The 20,615-nt window shown below is 49.0% G+C and overlaps 2 protein-coding genes and 1 long non-coding RNA gene across 4 annotated transcripts; all 3 read right to left on the bottom strand.

Moving 5' to 3' along the window:
- Positions 1–2,344: 2,344 nt before the first annotated feature.
- LOC127312223 (DNA (cytosine-5)-methyltransferase CMT1) lies at positions 2,345–7,926 on the bottom strand. 2 transcript variants are annotated; one of them, XM_071823606.1, is made up of 21 exons: positions 7,807–7,926; positions 7,672–7,696; positions 7,468–7,571; positions 6,513–6,620; positions 6,308–6,427; positions 6,104–6,203; positions 5,591–5,799; positions 5,438–5,503; positions 5,115–5,351; positions 4,924–4,982; positions 4,786–4,852; positions 4,379–4,708; positions 4,236–4,304; positions 4,077–4,163; positions 3,889–3,976; positions 3,498–3,616; positions 3,313–3,417; positions 3,191–3,234; positions 3,049–3,118; positions 2,856–2,959; positions 2,345–2,717 (listed from the first exon to the last, which is right to left on the bottom strand). In XM_071823606.1, exons 6-21 carry the CDS (start codon positions 6,201–6,203, stop codon positions 2,516–2,518), a joined length of 1,956 nt encoding a protein of 651 aa, XP_071679707.1. In that variant the 5' UTR covers positions 6,308–6,427; positions 6,513–6,620; positions 7,468–7,571; positions 7,672–7,696; positions 7,807–7,926; the 3' UTR covers positions 2,345–2,515. The 2 variants fall into 2 exon arrangements, with proteins under 2 accessions (XP_071679707.1, XP_071679706.1); XM_071823605.1 differs by lacking the exons at positions 7,468–7,571; positions 7,672–7,696; positions 7,807–7,926 and having other exon boundaries at positions 6,308–6,375; positions 6,513–6,593.
- Positions 7,288–8,660, bottom strand: LOC139833980 (uncharacterized). The gene is made up of 4 exons (XM_071824361.1): positions 7,807–8,660; positions 7,671–7,696; positions 7,468–7,567; positions 7,288–7,305 (listed from the first exon to the last, which is right to left on the bottom strand). Exons 1-4 carry the CDS (start codon positions 8,605–8,607, stop codon positions 7,288–7,290), a joined length of 945 nt encoding a protein of 314 aa, XP_071680462.1. The 5' UTR covers positions 8,608–8,660.
- Positions 8,661–9,245: 585 nt separating this feature from the next.
- On the bottom strand, positions 9,246–17,581 carry LOC127312226 (uncharacterized). Its single transcript, XR_007858202.2, has 3 exons — positions 17,266–17,581; positions 9,561–9,622; positions 9,246–9,466 (listed from the first exon to the last, which is right to left on the bottom strand). It is a non-coding gene; the product is annotated as an uncharacterized lncRNA (long non-coding RNA).
- Between the last annotated feature and the right edge of the window lie 3,034 nt (positions 17,582–20,615).

Below are 20,615 nucleotides of genomic sequence, written 5' to 3'. Positions count from 1 at the left end.
TCTGGCTAAAGCGCCCGCATCAGAACAAAGAACTGAAAATTGTGATGCCTGTTGGTATTACTGTCCAGCATTTTTTTTAATCACCAGCAAGTAAAACTGCATATATTTACATTACTTAGAAGATGAGACACTTGATGATGGTTAACAACTGAATCCTTACATGCTCTTTCTTTATTTTTCTGAACAAGGAGCGCCCCGAAGGGCCTGGAAGCATCTCATTAATTTCAAACAGTGGATGTACAAGTTAATACAAAGGACCCCATGAGATAAGAAAAAAATATAGGTCCCTAGTAGTTGCATAAAAGACCTCACTAAAAGATGTTAGAAAGCAATTCGATCCTTCTCTTTCTCCACCGCCGAGCCAGAGGTCAGCGTCGCCACCGTCATGCCTAGAAGCGGGGACGGAGCCACTTGCTGCTATGCAGACGTAGTATGCGGTAGCAGACCTCAAGACGGGCCTCACAAAGGAGGTTAAACATTCGCCGGAGCCCTTCACCAGCTTTTGGATAGGCCATGAGTAGGCCTTGGATGTCGGACGGCTGTCACCCGCCGCCGAGGTGATGCTCAAAATCGCTTCCCAACTCCACTGCTGTCAGGCATTTCTTGCAGCTGAGGATTCTTTGCCAACACCAGCAATGCAAAACGACCCACCCTCAAACTCACCACTCCTGCCACGGGTAGGAGGAGGTGGGCGAAGAAGATAGGCTTGGTGTAGAACCCAAACAGCTGCCATCGAGATGGCACTCGCAGGAGACGCAGCATCAGTGCCTGACCAACGACTTCCAGCATGGAGCTGAAATTTCTCCTCTCCTCGCCTCCACAGCCGGCCAGAGGAAGAAGGCAAGCACCAAACCGAGGCAACTGGAATTCGCCCCACCAAACACCTGCATCAAGAAGCAACACAACAGCCTGCGTCCTCCCCTCGCCACCAAGGCCGGCCAGAGGACGCCTGTCAGCGCTGCCGCTCGACTTCAGATGAAGGCAGCAGAGAGCGATCTTATTTGAAGGAGTGCTGGCTCGTCCTTCCACTTCCTTCCCCGGCCATAGAGGCAACGAAACAAGAAGGATAAGCCCTACAAACCACCGGATCTGACCGCCGAGATCCCGGCCTTCACTCCTAACTACGGGCATAGAGCCCAAAGCCGGCATAGAACCGAACAAACAAGTGCAAAACCTACAGCTATATACACCGGCGCCTCTCCTAGACCAGCTCCGGCCGGCTAATCCGGCGGAGAGGCCATCGGATCGGCCCGGGGAGCGGTGGAAGACCTTCTCCTACATGCTCTTTCTAAAAGATTATTTTTCCTCGAAAATGCAGCAGAGCTGCACATCATTTATTAAGAATAAGAAAAAAAGTGTAGGAAGAATCATACAAGCTGAAGCTCATATGAGTTTTGAGCTGTCGCCGACAATTATTGGCTCCGGAAGGTTTGAAAATACACAAAACAGGTCGAACTTGGCTGGAGAAACTATAGTAGTACAGTGGATCCAAACTTACCAACTAGATATATTGTTCATAGTTTTTCAGCTTATAATCAAACGGACAACCTGAAAACAGTGTTAACCGGTGGATAATCTGTCTACCATGACACAAGCAGAAGCTCTACTTTTGTATCACGGCAGGAAAATGTTTCACTTTAACATGAAAATACTTCACTTTAAATTCCAACAAAAGTAACTGGACATTGCATATTGTAGTTCTTAACTGAGCATAGCTTAGATGTAAATTTTACTTTGCCTCAACAAAAGCATGAAACCTGATTCTCCTGCAGCAGTAGCAGCCATCCAACCATCCAGGCCACAAGTTTATGCAAGTATTAGCATCAAACAGAGCCCTGTGATCGTTTCAGTCTGCAGATGAAAAGGCTCATATCAGAAATTCGGAATACAGGCAGTGTTGAATCAGCAGGGTACCGCTCAACTGCCTGCATCAAAACAGAGAAGTGAAAATAATGAGACATATTGTGGACTAGAAAAAGTGCTAACCCGTGGACATTCTGTCTACAGTGTTAAAACGTTAAATACAGAAAGTATGACGCAATCAGAAGCTCAACTTTTGCATCACAGCATGAAAATGTTTCACTTTGACAGTACCATCCTACAGAGAGAAAAAAGGTTGTAAAGAACCAAACTGGGCATAGTCAGTACTGGTGAAGATTGAGAATACCTAACATCACTACTACTGTCCCAAACATTACTGACACCTCCTTTTCATCCCACAGAACATCAAAGTGATGAGTACCATGCCACAGCCCACAATCAGTTAGGCAAACAGTAGCATGAAGAGCCGCAAAAGCCACAGTTCTTCAGACCAAATAGTAGCATGCGAGTAGTACCATCCAACTTGAAAGAACAGACTTGTATGTAATGGAAAAACTCTCTTTTCTGATTTACAACTTACAGAGGTTAACAAGTGTTTGGTGTATGGATAAATCAATTTTCATGAATAGGTAAAAATGTTGGGAGAACTCCTCATTCAAGTACATACACCAAATCAACCTAGTCGGTCAGAAAACTATTCTGTCTCCACTACTTCCCCTTTAGAAGCACCTAGGGATGCTACTCTTGTCTCTGTTGCATGATCAATAGGAATAAAGTTCCCAGGAAGCTTGAAGAGGGACTGGTCCCCGTGGAATTTACCCTGGTAAGCCAGTCCAAGCGAATACCCTAGAGCTCTAGCCACTGGGACGGCAACTGCATTCCCAACTTGAATATATCTACAGATTAATCACATTCAGAGAACGAGCAAATCAGCTTAATAGTAAACAAGGTTCAGAGGTGCTGTCCTTGCACAAACCAAAGGGTTATGGTTCTTTTCAATGCACTACAATTCAGGTAAAGTTAGATCAACTCACTTCTCTTTTATAGGGCCAAGCAGCCTGTAGTAGTCTGGGAAACCTTGCAGCCTTGCATTTTCTCGGATGGTCAGAACTCGGTGCTGTGTGGGATGCAAAATAATCTGCAAAAGGTCCACCCACTGTCGGTCATAGTAAAAGCAATGGGCAATCTATAAAATCACACAAACACCTGAAAATATTATGAGCTTACTTGGTTGTGAGGCTCAGCTCTAGTGACAACAGTTGCAACTGTTTCATCCCACCACAGTCGGCCAAAAGGTCTGCAAAGCAACATAACAAAGATTATCAATTGAGTTTTACGAATAATACAAAGGGATAATCAATATACTTACTTCAGTGACTTCCCCTTGTTAAAGGTCATGGCATAGCTAGGAACCTACAAGAGAAGCAAGGATGATTAGAACATGAGAAATATGTACATTACAGCTGATAAAACCACAACATATCTACGTACCAATGGCTTCCCAGAAGACAGAACTACTTGAGGAATATCTGGAACAAACTCAACTGTATTGTTTTTCCCAACCCGGACACCTTTCAAATCACGGAAGTTGGCCCCCTGGATTGCAAAAAATGCTTAGAAATTATAGGATAGGGCAAAAAGAGAGGGAGCGTGACACATGTTTAACCATAGCTTGCCTTTTTTATAGGAATCTTCTGCACTCGTTCATAATCATCTCTATTTAATTGTAGTGGTTGATGATCAAATAGCTGCCCTTCCTTAGGAGTAACATCTCCATGTGAGTAATCTTTCATGTCTTAAAATGAATAACAGAGCAAAACAACTCAGAATGAAACAAAATTATTCTCAACAGCAATATAATCAAAAAGTATTATGTAAACAATAAAAATGGTGGAAAATATGGCAAGGTGACATCATTGAACCACAAGCATGACTGAAAATACAAGAAAAACACTAGTCCCTAAGCAAAGAAAGGGATAAGAAATGAAAATAAAATTCATTAAAAAAAGAGAACTACTTATTGATATTAATTTTACACACTCAATGGGTCATACTAGGTGGGTTTACCTTGACGGTTGAGCCGGATATAGTGTTGGAATTCTGTTTTTGGCTTAATAGAATACTCCATCACATCATTGGGTTGATGATTCCCAACCTGTAGAAAACAATATAATTTATAGGTACAGAGAAGATCACAAATGTTTAGGCGGCACTCCAAAAATAGTTGAGTATGAACGAAAACAGTAAGGGCGAACCTTGGGTAAGTCAGATATTGCATCTCCAAGGACAAGAGCTTTTTCCAAGTGTCTATATTCATTTTCCTTATATGCAACCAGACAATGCTGAAATCACAACATTTTTTAGTAATGTATAATAGTAAAAAACACATGGAGGTTAGCGACTTATTCTCGTACCATAAATGCTCTTGGCACTAATCCGCGCTTAACCACATCATGGGTGGGGAGAGGGTACTTTGGGAGTACCTACATTGCCAAAACAACCTTCGAATTTAGCATGCTGCTAGAAGATAAAAAAAGAGCACAAAAGAGAGATATACCACTGAAGGAAGAGCTCCCCAGAGGAATGCCCTCATCCTAAACTGTGGTAGACCATAGCATCCTGCAACCATCATCCCTAGTCTGGCTTGGTAACTCATGGCGACAAGGCGACTCAATGCGTACCTCCCAAGAAAGCCATCTGCAAATTTTAGAATATCTACAACATTCTCCATTAGAACATACTTGGGTCTCAGGTAGTTCACAATATCCATAAACACAACCAGCTGTTTGTTCCTTTCATCGTTCAGCGGAGCTTCGGACTCTCTAAACCGGTTAAATCCACTGATGCCTTGGCAAGGAGGACCCCCACAGATAACATCCACACAGCCCTTTGGAATAAAAAAATATATCATTCGGTTGCACAAGAACAAGAACCCAGAAGGAAAAAAAGAAGGGATATACTTACAGGCAAGGGTAAAATGGATTCCCTGTATCCATTTTGAACAAATTCTTTAATACAGTCAGGGGAATCGCTGAGATGTTAACAAGTAAGGCACTATTGGCAAAACAAAACAAAGAGAAATATGATGAAAAATATACCAACCTAAGGCCACCAACTGGCTCCCATGTATCCTCACTAGGATCAAACGTTCTCCATCGCACCTATATAGGTAGTGTTTATCTTTAAACAAACATTGTATAGTAATTGCCTAAAGTAAAAAGAGTAAAATAATACATTGTTTGTAGAAAAGAATTAGAAAAAATATGCACTTCAAATGATCAAATCTGCAGTACCTTAAACCACAAACCAACTTTTCCCATGCTATTTGGATCACCGTAGCATATATCAACAAGTCTCTCTACCTCAAATGTACCCTTCAGGAGAGGTTCATTTCCATATTCTTCATTTTCGTTCGAAGTCCGTGGTAGATCAGAGCTCAAAGAAATGCTTTTATGGACGTCAAATTTTTTGCAAAGTGTATTCCACTCCCGAATGAGAGAAAGAAAATTCTCGGCCTTCTCATTTCGTACCTACAAATTAGAAGTAAACTCATACAGGTCATCATATCAGCTTGGTAAAACAGGGACTGCAATACAGTCCAAATTGTATTTTTTACCTGTGTGAATGGGTGGTTGTGCTTTAGACTACTGCAAGCATGAGTGTTCAGATCTACAGCCCATCGCTGCACAAGACAACAGAATTAAGATAGTTGATAACAGTGCCTTTAGCTTCAGCGGAAGTCATAAGACATCCTAAGAAGAAAACTTACTGTAATCAGCTTTATGCCAGATAATGCAGCACCTAGGCAAAGCCCGGTTGACATGGCACCGCATCCTGAGTAAAGATCCAGCAGTGCTGCCGTTTTCATTTGAGCATCAGGTGGTGACACAAGGTCATCATTTGGTTTCTCCTTAGAAGAATCAACATCATCACTAGAAATATCTGATGTTGCTTCACTACCTGTTGCAATACCAATATCTGCAAGACAATAACTCCTCAAAAAAGCATGCCAAGAAATATCACGGTACAAAAAATTGATGGATATTTTAGTATTGTATTACACAATCTTAGCACTCACACCATCCAAGTCTATTAAAATATTGCACCGTTTTAATGATCACACCATCCAAATCTATTGTACTCCTATATGTTTTATGATCAAACCACCCAACTCTATTGTGTTGTTCAGCTTTAATATAAGTTGCATACATGCAACAAAAGATAAACTAAACGGTGTACCTATGCTTATGGAAACAGAAAAAAAATATCCAGAGATGGGTACCTGCTGGCATATTTGCAAAGGTGGAACATGCCAGCGAGTACGACATGTCATAATAGAAATCTGACTCCTCTATAATCTTTGATTTTGCTTCAAGTGTCATCTGTAGTTGTTTCACAATAAAGCAACATGTCGAGATCAACAGAAACATGACAAATAGTACGTAGTATACTGTACACATTCAGAAAGAATGAGCGAATTACTTACATTTGGGCCAACATAAATGACATTAACTTTAGAGATTATTGAGTCGATCGTGTTATCATCCTTATGATCTGAAAGGAAAATGCGCTTATGATCATGTTTATGATCTTCAACCTCCACCAGCTGCAGTGAGATAACCTGCAAATGTGTCTTAGACACATGCTGAATTGCCTATAGAGAAAGAGAGGAACACGTGCTCGACACATACCGTATCTGTCACACGGTAAAACCAATGAGCGGCGAAATATGATCCATGATCTATTCCTTCAAAAAACTCCGTAATCCGGGCAATGTAGTTTTCCTCACCGGGACCAGCCTGCAGTTACTCAAAATAACAATATCATGATCACCCTCGGTCAAAATAGAGATAATCAACAAGATAAATGCAAGACAGAAAAAAAGTATGTTTCGAAACTACACGCTCCGTGGTCCGTGCAAGGAAAGAAAAGCAGTCTGCAAAGTATCCAAGACATTTCTTAAAATGCTAAAAGCCACAGATCAGATTGCACAGAATGTGGAACAGTAAAAATTAACATTTGATCGGAAAGATATAGTGTAATAGAAGAGAAGAAGCTACCTACAAGTCTAAAGGGGCCATGTATAACATAGGAGCAGAGAGTAAGCCAATCAAACATGAAAAGATTAACAAAATATATTGGATAAACTAGAAAGCCTCTTGGTATGCTGAAAAGGGGACCCCAGCAGTTGTAGCCCTAGTGTACTAGAAGGACCCAGGTCCTTGATAATTCAATCATCAAAGTCAGAACCCGATTTACATACATATCTCTAATCTCATTGTCATGGTTCAGTACACAGCTGTACACTGAATTCAGTATGCATAGTGCAGTGTTGCATTAGTAATTCAGTACATACACTAAATTTAGTACAGTGCAGCGTTCAACTACTACTAAATTCAGTAGAGGTAACCTTGTTTGCATGTATTCTAAAATATATCGTCCCAGATTTTACCGCCATAAATTGAATTATTGGAATATACGAACCTGCCAGAAAACATTTCAACAGTGGGCATATGAAAACGCAACCCAGGCTGCATTAATCATCCCTGGACACTAGTATATTGCAGAAATACTCTAGGAAGGACAGCAATGGCAAGCAATCGATCAAAGAGCACATGATCAGAGCAGCTAATAACACGGGTTTACCTTCAGATACACATCATCGCCAATATCAAAGTTGACGCCATCCACACAAGCTGTTCGGTAGTGGCATCGGGCAAGAGTTTCAGTGATCTCCCCGTCAGACCTGCAGAAATGGAATTTGGCTCCGTTTATGCTTCAAAATCCCCCTTTTCCAATAAATATGCTCTGTTTATATTTCAAAAAAAAATCTCCTTTTCCATACTCACCGCCTGGCGTCTGAATCTGCAGAATCCTGCAACAACGAAAGGAAGAAGAACTTTGATTTCAGCATGATTTCGAATACACAGAAGGAACGACAAGGAGCAATGTGGTGAGATCGGCTGAGACAGACGGCGCACGCACCTTGGTTCTGTACCTCGCCGGCCACCGACGCCGCGCCTCCTCGTCCGGCACCGGCTCGCCCACAAAGTGGTCCTCCGATGAGGCGCCGTCGTCCACCGCCGTTCTATCCGTTGCCCTCGGCCTCGCGACCCTCTTCCTCGCGGCCGCGGACCGTGCTCCATCCATGGCCTGCTCCTCTGCTTCGAGCGCGGCCTCCTCCTCCTCCGTCAGAAACTCTTCCGCGTCAGGCTCCTCGGCGCACACGTCGTCGTCGCCGACCATCGCGCCACGACGGCCCGCGTCGCCCACCTCCATCGTCCCCGGCACCTCCGCGACGAGCACCGCCACAGGCTCCTCCGGCTTGTCCTTGCCCGATCTCCTCCTGCAGGCCGTCCCCGCCGCTCCGCGCCGGCGCTTGCCGCGCGACTCGTGCTCCGCGTCCGCATCGGCCTCCATCAAGGCGGCCGCTTTGCGCCGCCGCCAGGTGGCGCGGGACATGTCCACCGCGCCCGGCTCCTCGGCGCAGGCATTGTCCTCGCCGATCGCCCTACGGCCCGCGTCGCCCACCTCCATCACCCGCGGCGCCTCTGCCGCCGCCACCCCCTGCGGCTTGTGCACACCCACAGGCCGCTTCACCTCGGCCGCTCTCCTGCGGGCCGCCCCGCGCCGGCGCTTGCCGCGCGACATCTCGCGCTCGAGCTCTGCCTCCGCCTCGGCGTCCTCCTCGGCCTCCAATGCAGCTCTGGACTTCCTCCGCTTCCGCGTGGAGCGCCACGGCTCGGGGGCCGCCGCCGCGGGGGGCAAGGGCTCGGATGGGATCATCGGGGGGAGCGAGGAGGGAAGGGGATCGCCGGGGGTAGGGTTTTGGCAGGCTGCTGGTGCTGGTGATGGTGGTGATGGTGGTACGGTGGTGGGTATTGCCGTTTTGGTGCGGCTGGGGGAGTGATGGTGGCGCAGGGTTTTGCCGTTTTGGGGGGTGTGGTGGTGGAGGCCGCAGCGACGCTTTTGATCACGAGCTCGCGTGGCTGCGACGACCGGTCCAAATGGTGTGCGTCGGGTGGGCGCGAAGATGGTGTGCGACGGGACTCGGGACGGCCGCCCAGGAAGCTCAAACCTTGGCCGTGGAGATTCGTGCCCCGGGTGTAAGGATGGCAATGGAGCGGGTTTGGACGGATATAGGAAAACCAGATCCATGCCCAAATCCATCGGCCTCGCTCTGCCCCGCCCACGAAAGTATCCATGGGCATGGATGTCGCCCCAAATCCAAATCCGCTGGATACCCGGATATCCATGCCCATAAAATCTGAGTACTATTTCAGCAATATTTCACTTGCATTTCATCAATAATAAGCTAACATGAATATTTTGGCAGCATGTTGACATTATTTCAGTAGCATTTCAGCCATAATTATGTCGACAATTCATAGAAATATCAAAGCAACAATATATCAATCACATAGTACTTATAATATGTTTAATCTCACATAACCACACCATACAATAGATGTCTCATTTCAATCTCACGGAACATATATAGACAATGCTTTTTATTTCAAGATTCCAATACAACATCTAATGCGTTAAAGCTATATAGCAAAAGATAGTAGAAAGGTTGAGTTGAATCTTGGATCATTATAGCCTTATTCATTCATTCTTCAGTGACAATGGATTCATTGGAATCCTATAATTGAAAAAAGCACTAAAGCTTAACAATTGAAAAATCATCAAAAGAATAAATAATTAAAGCAAGTAAATAAGAGCTTTTTGGATAGTACCATTTCTTCTTGTTCATCTTCAAGAACATTCTGGACAGCAAGGAGATCACCATGAATCTCACCTAATTGTTGCGATCAGAAACCCACCGGCGGGCAGCGACTGGCAACACCGTAGAGCCGGGAACAACTAGGGCTGCGTGGCCCCGATCCCTCGTAGCGACGGCTTTGCAAAGCCTTCTGGTCACACGTCCGATGCTGTCGCAAGGGCGTGCCACCTGACCTATACCTGGTCAGGAAGGTGTTGGATGATGCCTCGCTTAGTTTCCTGCATGGCATACACGTAAACATTAAATACGAGCCTCGATCGGCTCTCAGGTTATCCTGTGAATCGGCTCAAGGAGCCGATCCACCCATGATTCGTACAAGGTGTCCGAATATATGGTGGCCCTGCTTGATCAAAATAAAGTTAAAGCGATCTACGACGATTTAGGGTTTTCACCGCATAATCGGATCATCCTACTCACGATTGGGCCTCGCGCTCGCGTACGGTGATCGTAAGCCGATCCTAGACAGGGCCTAAAAACCAACACGAGGTTGATCCCCGGAACATCCTGTCTAGGGCTAGCAAACTACACCCTACACGCCGCTGGATCCTCCAACCCTTTGTAAGGCTTAACTATTGCGGATGTTAAACTAATCCTTGACAAACAAGGAGCAACCGTAACGGATCGGATCTACTAAACTATGATCAAGCGGGGTGCCGCCCCTACACCTGAGATAGGTGTAAGGGCGGCTAGATGTATAAGGGTTGCACTACGACAGCATATGATACGAAGAACAATGCTAACCCTAACACATCTAAGATAACTACGTTGCTCGCCATCAAAAAGGCTTCAGCACGAGCAACGCATGAACAACGTAGGTAGGCTCGTGCTGCCTAGATCGCAAGATGCGATCTAGGCAGCATGGTGCTTACCGGAGAAACCCTCGAGACGAAGGAGTTGGCGATGCGCCGAGATTTGTTTGTGTTGAACGTTGGTTGTTGTTTATTTCATAAACCCTAGATACATATTTATAGTCCAGGGGACTTTCTAACTCAAGCGTGCACCTAACCGTGCACGGGTAAAACTCTAACTCCTAACAGACACGTATCCTACTATGATACAGATACACGGGCAATTAGCCCAAACTTGGTACACAAGGCCGATTCACGTATTTCTTCCATGTATATTCTTCAAACCCATCTTGATCGCGGCCCACTTCTGACTCGGTCAAATTCTGGTGATAACACATGCCCCCCTGGTTTTGGAAATGACATTTCCAAAATCATTATGCTTTCTTTCGTCGGGTCATGTCGTGGTAGAGCAGAAACCGCCGCAGAATCCTTCATTATGATGCCTTGCCCCTTCCACTTCTCCACGTGGCCTGCGAAATTTTTCTGCTGGGCACCACTTCCTCGGGAACTGCTGTGGCATTGAATATCCCCGATATCCCCTTTATTTAACCGTTTTACACAGTTTACTTCTTCATCCCCTTCGCATTAGCACCCCGAAAAACCCTCCTGCGCCACCATGTCTTCTTCCTCCTCATCCTCTTCCGGCCTTTCCTATGGGTCCTCCTCCTCCCGCGAGACGCCGCCGGACATCCGCGCCCCAGAAGAATGGGACCTGGAAGACCACGCCTCCTCCATCTGGTCCGAAGACGACCAGTCCCTGACCAGCGGGGATGAAGATCTTCAGTTCCTCGCCGACGGGAACCGGAGTCGGAAAGCGAGGACGACCGGTTCCCACAGGACGGCTGCCCCTCCTCTGAAGAAGAGGAAGAGGAAGACGACGACGACGACGACGACTCCCTCGAGGGCTACCCGCCGGCGAAACGCCTCCGCATGTGGTGGGACGACGACAGCAACGACGATGAAGACGGGGATGAAGCTCCCGTAGAGGGCTACGGGAGTAGCGACGAGGAGCCCATCGGCAGCAGTGCCGATGAGAGTTCCGAGGAAGACGACGAGGGCAGCGATGGCCCGTAGATTAGGATCTACTAGTGTAGGCATAGCAGTAGTAGATTGGTCAATAGACCCTTCTTTTGTTCTTCCTTCTTTGAGCAATCGGCTCTTTCTTTGTAAGAAATCATGTTCATTAATGAAGAAGTTTCCTCAATTTGACTTTGCCGATTTCTTTTAAACCGATTCTCAATGAGCCGATGGCAACGCATCGGTCTCTCATAATCCGCCCTTCCTCTCTTCGACCACGGGGTGACTGCAATCTTGGTCAAAACTCAAAAAGCCGATGTCAGCGCATCAAGCCTTCATGAACTATCCTTCGTCCTTTCGAACAATGAATTTAAGTTCCGCCGGATCACCACCCTTGACGAAAATCGCGGCGCAGGACTAGCCGATGGCCACCCAATCGGCTTTCAAAAACAGAGCATCCACCAGGCCAGCTGCCCCCCGAGTCTCAGTCAAGGCGAGAATGGTAATGAATCAACAAAATCGGCCCCCAGAGCAGAGAACCTTCAAGGTGAACTGCCCCCCGAGCTTCTTCAGTCTACTCCTTGCGCCTTGCTGGTCAGATTGGCTCCTTTCCTTCGGTGGATCTGATGCAACCCACCCTTAGCCTGATCTGCACATCCATGCTGCTCTTGGCATTGTTGTTGAAGAGAGGATCTGAGCCGTTAAACCACTCCATTGAGGAGTTCTTCCATTAGAGTCTCTCTTCGTGGCCCACTTCCTGCTCCATCAACCCTCTGATTATAACAGTTATACCTCGGCTTTATATCCTTAAGTCGATGTCTGCTGCATCGGCTGTGCTTAAAAAAAATTTGAATTTTTTACGGCCGATTTATGTATCGGCCCCCATACTTCAATACCCATCATCAAAGGATATCTTAGGCTGCTGGGCATTTGTAAGACGCTTCTACTGCATATCCTCGTGTTTTATCCACCTGGGTGCCCCCCCGAGCCGATTCTTTCAAGGGATTTGATGGTATCGGCTCCGTTTGACCAAACGTTGAACCCAGGCAGAATGGACGGTGAGGATAATTTTGGCCGATTGCCGGAATCGGCCTCCACGTTGCTTGTTCGATGAAGGTTTTGTAATGTTCCTCCATAAATCCTTGGGGCCGATCACTTGAATCGGCATCGCCACCTTTGTCCATCGATGTTGCTTTTGTTACACGGTCAGGCCGGTGGATAAAACCAGCCTAACCCCTTTATTTGTCACGTCGATGCGCTCGCAGTCGTCCAAATTGATGCCTGAGAGTGGCTCTTGGCCTGATGTCTCCCAAACGTCCATGCCGGCCGTTGAAATCTCGGCTGAATCATCTGCGTGAACGACTTCTACTTCATCTCCATCCCACTGTATTAGGCATTGGTGCATCGTGGATGGAATGCAACAGTTGGCGTGGATCCAATCCCTCCCTAGTAGGACAGCATAGGTGCTCTTGCTGTCGACAATAAAGAACGTCGTGGGGATGGTTTTCCTTCCTATAGTCAGATCCACATTCAGAACGCCTTGTGCGTCAGATGCTTGGCCGTTGAAATCGCTCAGTGTTACATTGGTCTTGATCAAATCCGAGCTGGAGCGTCCCAACCGACGTAGCATGGAGTATGGCATAATGTTAACTGCCGCTCCGGTGTCCACCAACATCTTGTTGACAGGCTGCCCATTGATGTATCCTCGCAAGTACAGGGTTTTCAGATGCCTATAACTTCTTTCTCGTGGCTTCTCAAAGATGACCGGCCGTGGGCCGCAGTCTAGTTGTGCCACAGGTGCTTCGTATAATCCTGGAGCGCTAAACTCCGTTGGAAGGATGAAGACCATGTTTGTGCCAGCCGATGTTTCATCATCGGCTTTCCTTTGTCTGGGGCGCCACTCTTTTCTTTGTGGCCGACCTTCTTCGTCCAGGGTTCGCTGAATTTTGGCGGCCAGATCAGGCCGTGCCTTCCTCAACGTGTGCAGATATAACCTTTCAGCTTCTTCCAACCCACGTAGACGCTGAACCCTTCGCTTCTGGGAACGGCTGAGCCCATCAGGGCACCACCTTGGCCGATGATACTTGTCTTCTTCATCATCGTACTCTAGTTCCTCGAGATCTTCCACCCGAGCGGACTCAGCATGCTTGTTCCGAGGCGGGAGAGGCCCTAGACGTTTGAACACAGATACGTTGGCTGCATCCTTCTTCTTCTGTTTGCATTCTGGGCAGTTGCCGATTGTAGGCAATCGGCTCATTCCTGAGTCCCAGCAGTGTCTGAAGAAGGGGCAGTCCCAGTGCCTATCCTCGTCGTCTTGCTCCCTTGACCTTTCCTCGGCGTGGCGCTCATATCGCTCCTCGTCGCGATCATGCCGACGACGTCTCCTGTCGTCCCTAGCCAGACGATCCTTTTCATCATCGTCGTTGTACCGTCGGCACTGGTCATATTGACCCACATACTTGTTGAGGAGGTGATCAGAGAGAGGTCGCTGATATCTTACGTTCCTCACTTCTCCCTCTGTGACGTAGCGCTTGCCGTCGTGGCGGAGCCGATCGCGTGGAGCGGCTTCCTCTGTGTCTTTGCTGTGAGAGCAGCTGCCCTTATCTCCGTCCTTATCAGAGTGGTGCCCAAGTCCTACCATGTTGATATTGCACGAGAAATCTGGCTGGCACCCTCCATGGCAAGAATACTCCACCATGTTGACGGCGGGGAAGGGGTGTGTGTCGACCTTCATGGCGTACTGGTTGAAAATTAATCGCCCTTTCTCTATCGCCATTTGGATCTGCTGACGCCACACCCTGCAGTCGTTAGTGGTGTGGGTGAACGTGTTATGCCACTTGCAGTATGGATTTCCGTTCAGCTCCTGCACCGTAGGGATTTTGTGGCCTTCGAGTACCTTTATATGCTTCTCCGTGAGTAAGAGATCGAAAATCTGCTCAGTTTTGGTCACGTCGAAGTCGAACCCCTTTGGAGGGCCTTGTGGCTTAACCCATTTGCAGGACACGGGGCCTGCCGCTCGATTCCACTCAGCCACTGCTACCTCTCGATCTCCCGCAGCACCTTCATCCTCGTCTGCCTCAACCAGGACCACCGCACGTTTAAATTTGTCCTGGTAAACATCTGGGTGGCGCTGTTCATATGCTGACAGCTTCTGCACCATGTGCGCCAATGAAGGGTAGTCTGCTTGGGAGGCCACGTCCTTGATCGATGATGAGAGACCCACCACCGCCAACTCGATTGCTTCTTTTTCACTTACGTGAACCGAATAGCATCGGTTCCTAATGGTCCTGAAGCGCTGGATGTATTCTGACACTGTTTCCCCGCGCTTCTGTCGTACTTGTGCTAGATCGGCAATGCCAGCCTCGGAAGCCTCTGAGTGATACTGCTCATGGAACTGCTCTTCCAACTGCTTCCAAGTCCGGATGGAGTTCGGTGGCAGCGATGTGTACCACCCGAAAGCCGATCCTGTGAGGGACTGTGCGAAGAACCTCACACGCAGCTCGTCTGATGCTGAGATCGTGCCCAGCTGTGCCAAATATCGGCTCACATGCTCGATGGAGCTGGAACCATCTGATCCACTAAACTTTGTGAAGTCCGGGAGCCGATATTTGGGTGGTAGCGGGATCAATTCGTACTCGTTAGGGTACGGCTTGGTGTAGCCGAACGTCTTCCTTTTCGGTATCATACCGAACTGATCTTTCAGAATTGTACAAATCTGATCCGCGGTGATGGCTGAAGGTGACGAACCTTGAAGATTCGCCGGGGTGGCATACTTAACCAGCCATGCTTGCTTTTCCAGTTCTGAGCCAACTGCAGGAGCTGGGCTCTGGAGGTTTGTCGGAGTGGCGTACTTAGCTAGCCACGTTTGCTTCTCAAGATCTGCTCCCGACGTTCCTCCCCGGCATGCTCCAGAGGCCCCTGCTGTCGCAGCCTGGTTCGAGAGTGCCCAGGTGCTGCCGTCTGGTACGTATGCGCACGCGTATCCGTGCGGGATCTCCTTGGGCGCCTCAGGTAGGAATTGGTAGTCACTAGGATCACCACCAATCTTGTAGACGACGTATGCCGATGAGTTCGGCACTTCTGGTGCTGCCCATGCGAACGGCAGCGGAGGATGGGACTGGAGTGGCATCTCTCCTTTCTAAGTCCCCAGAGCTGGTCCTGACGGGGAGTACTGGTGGCTCATGATTTCCTGGATCACGCGCAGAGCGACACGCTCCAAAGTGTTCACCAGGCTCTCAGAGTGGCGGTGCAGCGAATGAGCCACCATGTAGTTGATCTCCTGACGCAGCGACCTGGTGCGTTCTTCTGACGGGGCGGACAGGTCCACTCCATCGAGTGCGCCTTTAGGTGAGAACCCCTTCCACCTGACGCCATGGGAGCGGGTTCTGTGGAAAGAGCCGATGAGTTCGGCTTCGAGGACCGCCTTGATCTCGTCATGCTTCTTCTTGAGCTCGTCAGTCAGATCCTCGTATTTGACCGGAGTGCTTTCCGCCATCTCGGATGTAGATGGCGATGCGGTGGATGTCGAAGATGGTCCCACCGGGCGTGCCAGAATGTGTTGCGGTCAGAAACCCACCGGCGGGCAGCGACTGGCAACACCGTAGAGCCGGGAACAACTAGGGCTGCGGCTGGCCCCAGTCCCTCAGAGCGACGGCCCGCAAAGCCTTCTGGTCACACGTCCGATGCGGTCGCAAGGGCGTGCCCCCTGACCTATACCTGGTCAGGAAGGTGTTGGATGATGCCTCGCTTAGTTTCCTGCATGGCATACACGTAAACATTAAATACGAGCCTCGATCGGCTCTCAGGTTATCCTGTGAATCGGCTCAAGGAGCCGATCCACCCATGATTCGTACAAGGTGTCCGAATATATGGTGGCCCTGCTTGATCAAAATAAAGTTAAAGCGATCTACGACGATTTAGGGTTTTCACCGCATAATCGGATCATCCTACTCACGATTGGGCCTCGCGCTCGCGTACGGTGATCGTAAGCCGATCCTAGACAGGGCCTAAAAACCAACACGAGGTTGATCCTCGGAACATCCTGTCTAGGGCTAGCAAACTACACCCTACACGCCGCTGGATCCTCCAACCCTTTGTAAGGCCTAACTATTGCGGATGTTAAACTAATCCTTGACAAACAAGGAGCAACCGTAACGGATCGGATCTACTAAACTATGATCAAGCGGGGTGCCGCCCCTACACCTGAGATAGGTGTAAGGGCGGCTAGATGTATAAGGGGAGCACTACGACAAAGATATGATACGAAGAACAATGCTAACCGTAACACATCTAAGATAACTACGTTGCTCGCCATCAAAAAGGCTTCAGCACGAGCAACGCATGAACAACGTAGGTAGGCTCGTGCTGCCTAGATCGCAAGATGCGATCTAGGCAGCATGGTGCTTACCGGAGAAACCCTCGAGACGAAGGAGTTGGCGATGCGCCGAGATTTGTTTGTGTTGAACGTTGGTTGTTGTTTATTTCATAAACCCTAGATACATATTTATAGTCCAGGGGACTTTCTAACTCAAGCGTGCACCTAACCGTGCACGGGTAAAACTCTAACTCCTAACAGACACGTATCCTACTATGGTACAGATACACGGGCAATTAGCCCAAACTTGGTACACAAGGCCGATTCACGTATTTCTTCCATGTATATTCTTCAAACCCATCTTGATCGCGGCCCACTTCTGACTCGGTCAAATTCTGGTGATAACACTAATACAATTTCAAAAAATATAAAGAACTTAGATTTCACATGCACATAGCGGGAATGTGGAAATGAATTACCTAACATGACCGCTCGAGACCATGATTGCATACACATAAGAGCTTATGCTATTTTTTCTGCAAGTCGACTACGATGTGCACTAATTAATCTCCCGCTAGCACTAAAGACACACACCGATGCTACTGAAGTGACAAGTCCTACATGTCAGTTGGATATCCATCGAATATCCATGGATCAAAAGCTCTGTCCGTGCCCGCTCCATGAATTATCGGATATCCGTCCCATGAAATCCATGGACACAATCAACCCTCCATACCCGTGCCCGGCGGGTCGAATATCCGTGGATACCCGGATCCGTGGATAAAATTGCCATCGTGACCCGGGTGAGAACTGAGCATGTTAAATAGTCCCCGGCAGGGGCGCCGGCACTATCGTATGGAGGACGCTGGCACAACATCTTTTATTTGAGGGAGCGACTCCCACACCGACACGCCCCATACGAAAGCTTCAATAGATGATTTGAATTTGAAAACTCAAACAAAAGTATAGAAATTCGAATAAGTTCACGAATTTAAAGTTTGAGCCAACACACGGCCACCAAATTCGAATAGGTTTTCGAATATGAAGTTTGGGCCAACATATGGCCACCAAATCGCCGTCTCCAGCGCAAAAAAAAACCCGGCTTCCAAGCCAGCTGATCAGATGAACGAGGTCACGGGCGGCTCAACCTCGACGACTTCCTCATCGCCGGCGAGCCCCGGCGGCAGCTCCGTCGCTGCAACAGGATCCACAGTCGCCGAGGGAGGCCTGAACGTCGACGGTGCCGGCGGAGATATGAACGTGGAGGATGCCGGCGGAGACATGATCGTGGAGGGTGCCGGGGGAGACGTCGACGTAGCTCGCGCCGCCATCACCTCTTGGCCGAGACGCTCGTGGTACATCTCGTGCCACGCCCGCGCCAACCGATCCATCTTCTCCATGTCGGCCATCAAGATCTTGGATTCTTGAGACATCTTGGCCAACGATAGCTGCGTCGCTTCGTTGGTGGACTTCATGGCAGCGGCGTGAGCTTCCATCTTCGCCGCCTCCACCTACTCCCTCTCCAACTCAATCTTCATGTCTTGCTTGTCGAGGATTGTCTTCCACACGACGGCGGCCCTATCCAACGCTTCCTTGTTCTCCACCGAGAATGAGGTGATCATCTTCTCGATGGAGGCGTCCATGGCTGCCAATACCGGCACTGCATTCCTCTCAGCCTTGGCCTTCTTGTTGCCAATGGGGCGCCTGGTGGAGCCGCCGGCTGGATCGACCGGCCTCTTCCCCATCCTTCATTAGAGTGTGGAGGAGGTCGTCCCATTTCTTGCAACCGTGTAGCTTGTTGTAGCAATGCATGAAGGGGAAGTCTTTGACCTCGTGTTGGTTCTTGTACATCTCGAAGGCGTCGAGCATCTAACAATACATGACGCAAAACAAGATATGGAACAAGTTGGATCATATACATGATGCAAAACAAGATATGAAACAAGATGGATCATCAAATAGATACACTATAATGCATTACGAATAAGATGGGCGTAGATCATACCCTATCCACCATCGTCTTGTCGCTCTCCTTCCGGCCCTTAATCTTCTCATAGTAGCCATGGAACTTGCTACACGCCGCCTTGATCATGTTCCAACGGTGAGAGAGGGCGCCCTCGTTCCGGTTCATGTCCATGTTGGCATAGACACCATAGTTCTTCTTCTCGTTGAAGCAATCGAGGATGCGCTTGTAGTACTTACCTCCGGTTTAGTTTGCGCCGGTGATGGGGCAAAAGCTCACTTGCTTCCACGCCTCGATGAGACATTCATCCTCCAAAGACCTCCACCTCGGACCACGAGTGTCGGTGGAACGCTTGCGCATCGTCGCCGTGGTCATGCCGGTGTCGGCGTCGATCAGCTCCTCCTGGACCTCCTCCTCACCTTCGTCCTCCTCGGCCTCTTCTTCATACTCGTCGACGGGGGGTTCGTAGGCATGACCGCGTATGATGCCGTTGAGGATCTCCTCCCCGGCGGCAATCTACGCATCAAGTTACCTACTTTCATTCGCCGTCGGTGTCTACGATGCACATAACACATAAAAAGTAAGGAAACACACCTCGTCCTCGTCCATGGACACGCCGGACGCGCTGGCGAACACATGGTGGGTGTGCCTGCCGTCGTCGGGGAAGAGGTGGTGGGGAAGGCCGGTGCCATCTGTCACGTGGCCCTCGGTGCGGTGCAGGTCAGGAGACGAGTTCAGGTCGGGGAAGCGAAAGGCACCGCTGCCCCTCGCCGCTGAATCCGGCGAGAACGGCGCGTTGTGGTCGACGGTCATGTCGCTGTCCCCGTACTCGAGGGAGTAGCGGGCGTGGCCTTCCATCTGCAACAGTCGCATCTGCGAGATCGATGGCCCGTCCGCGTTGTACCCAGCGTAGTAACCCGGCAAGCTCGAGATGTTGCTGAGGCCGCCACCCAAGCTGAGGCACGCTTTCGCAGTGGCCGCCGCTTTCGCTGCGTCGATAGCGGCGATGCGACGCCTTCTGCGGTCGGCCATTATGAAGGAGCGGCGTTCCATATCCTTGTCCCACTCCTCCTGCGACATGGTCGCCGGCTTCTCCTTCGGCGTGTGCGCGGCTTCGGCGGCGGATTCGCTGCCTTCGCCGGAGCCTTTCTCTTCGGTGGCATGCCGCCACGGGCAACGGCGGCAGCTCCTGCCGCCAGTCGGTGTGGCGGCAGGCGACACGTGTCGCCTGGGGGCTCTGCCGCCACACAGGAGGTGGTCCTTTTTGTCAATTCTACTCACAGGTGGTCCTTTTTGTCAATGAATTGGGGAGGGTGGTCTTTTTGACAAAAATTCCTGGATTAGATCCGCAGGCGCTGCCGGTGCTGTTATTATTGTTGGTCGATTGCTGCCGGGTCTGCTCGGGTTGTCGTGAAATCCTTCTCGGCTATGCCCTGAATTGTCGGGTAGATCTGCCGTTTGAGGCGCGTTTGATGCTGGCTCGGTTCGTATTATGATTTCTAGGTGTATCTGGCTGATTCCGCTCGGTTGGCGCTAAATACTCCTTGTATCTCGTGGTCCGTGGATTCCTGAATTTTCTAGCGCTGAGGCTGTGATTAAATTGCGGGATACGGCTGGAATTTACTGTCGGACTTCCTAGCTGCTTGTAGGATCCGTCTTTATGCTTCGATTCTGCTCTGAAATCGTGTGGGTTTGATTATATTATTGCAGATCCATCTAGCTCGTTGCGTACTTAAGCATATAGCTGCTAGAAGTTGTTCCTGATCCCTGCAGCGCTCAGGTTGTGAATTATGTTGCAACTATGCCTGATCTGTGAGGGGGTCAACCAGAAGTTACTTGCTTAGAGCATGTCTAACAGGTCCCGTA

This window comes from Lolium perenne, chromosome 7 (assembly GCF_019359855.2).
Source record: "Lolium perenne isolate Kyuss_39 chromosome 7, Kyuss_2.0, whole genome shotgun sequence".
NCBI classification, from domain to species: Eukaryota; Viridiplantae; Streptophyta; class Magnoliopsida; order Poales; family Poaceae; genus Lolium; species Lolium perenne.
Note: the sequence above shows the minus strand (reverse complement) of the source record. Positions and strands in the feature narration are given on the sequence as shown.

Bases quoted from the DNA above. Each gene is read 5' to 3' on its own strand.
- LOC127312223 (XM_071823606.1), bottom strand. From the start codon at position 6,203: ATGACACTTGAAGCAAAATCAAAGATTATAGAGGAGTCAGATTTCTAT. The intron at 5,800-6,103 runs GTACCCATCTCT...ATTGTCTTGCAG, and splicing joins CTTTGCAAATATGCCAGCAG to ATATTGGTATTGCAACAGGT. The intron at 4,709-4,785 runs GTAAGTATATCC...TTTATTCCAAAG, and splicing joins AATCCATTTTACCCTTGCCT to GGCTGTGTGGATGTTATCTG.
- LOC139833980 (XM_071824361.1), bottom strand. From the start codon at position 8,607: ATGATCCCATCCGAGCCCTTGCCCCCCGCGGCGGCGGCCCCCGAGCCG. The intron at 7,697-7,806 runs GTGCGTGCGCCG...TCGTTGTTGCAG, and splicing joins CGGCGAGGTACAGAACCAAG to GATTCTGCAGATTCAGACGC. The intron at 7,568-7,670 runs GTGAGTATGGAA...CCATTTCTGCAG, and splicing joins GCAGATTCAGACGCCAGGCG to GTCTGACGGGGAGATCACTG.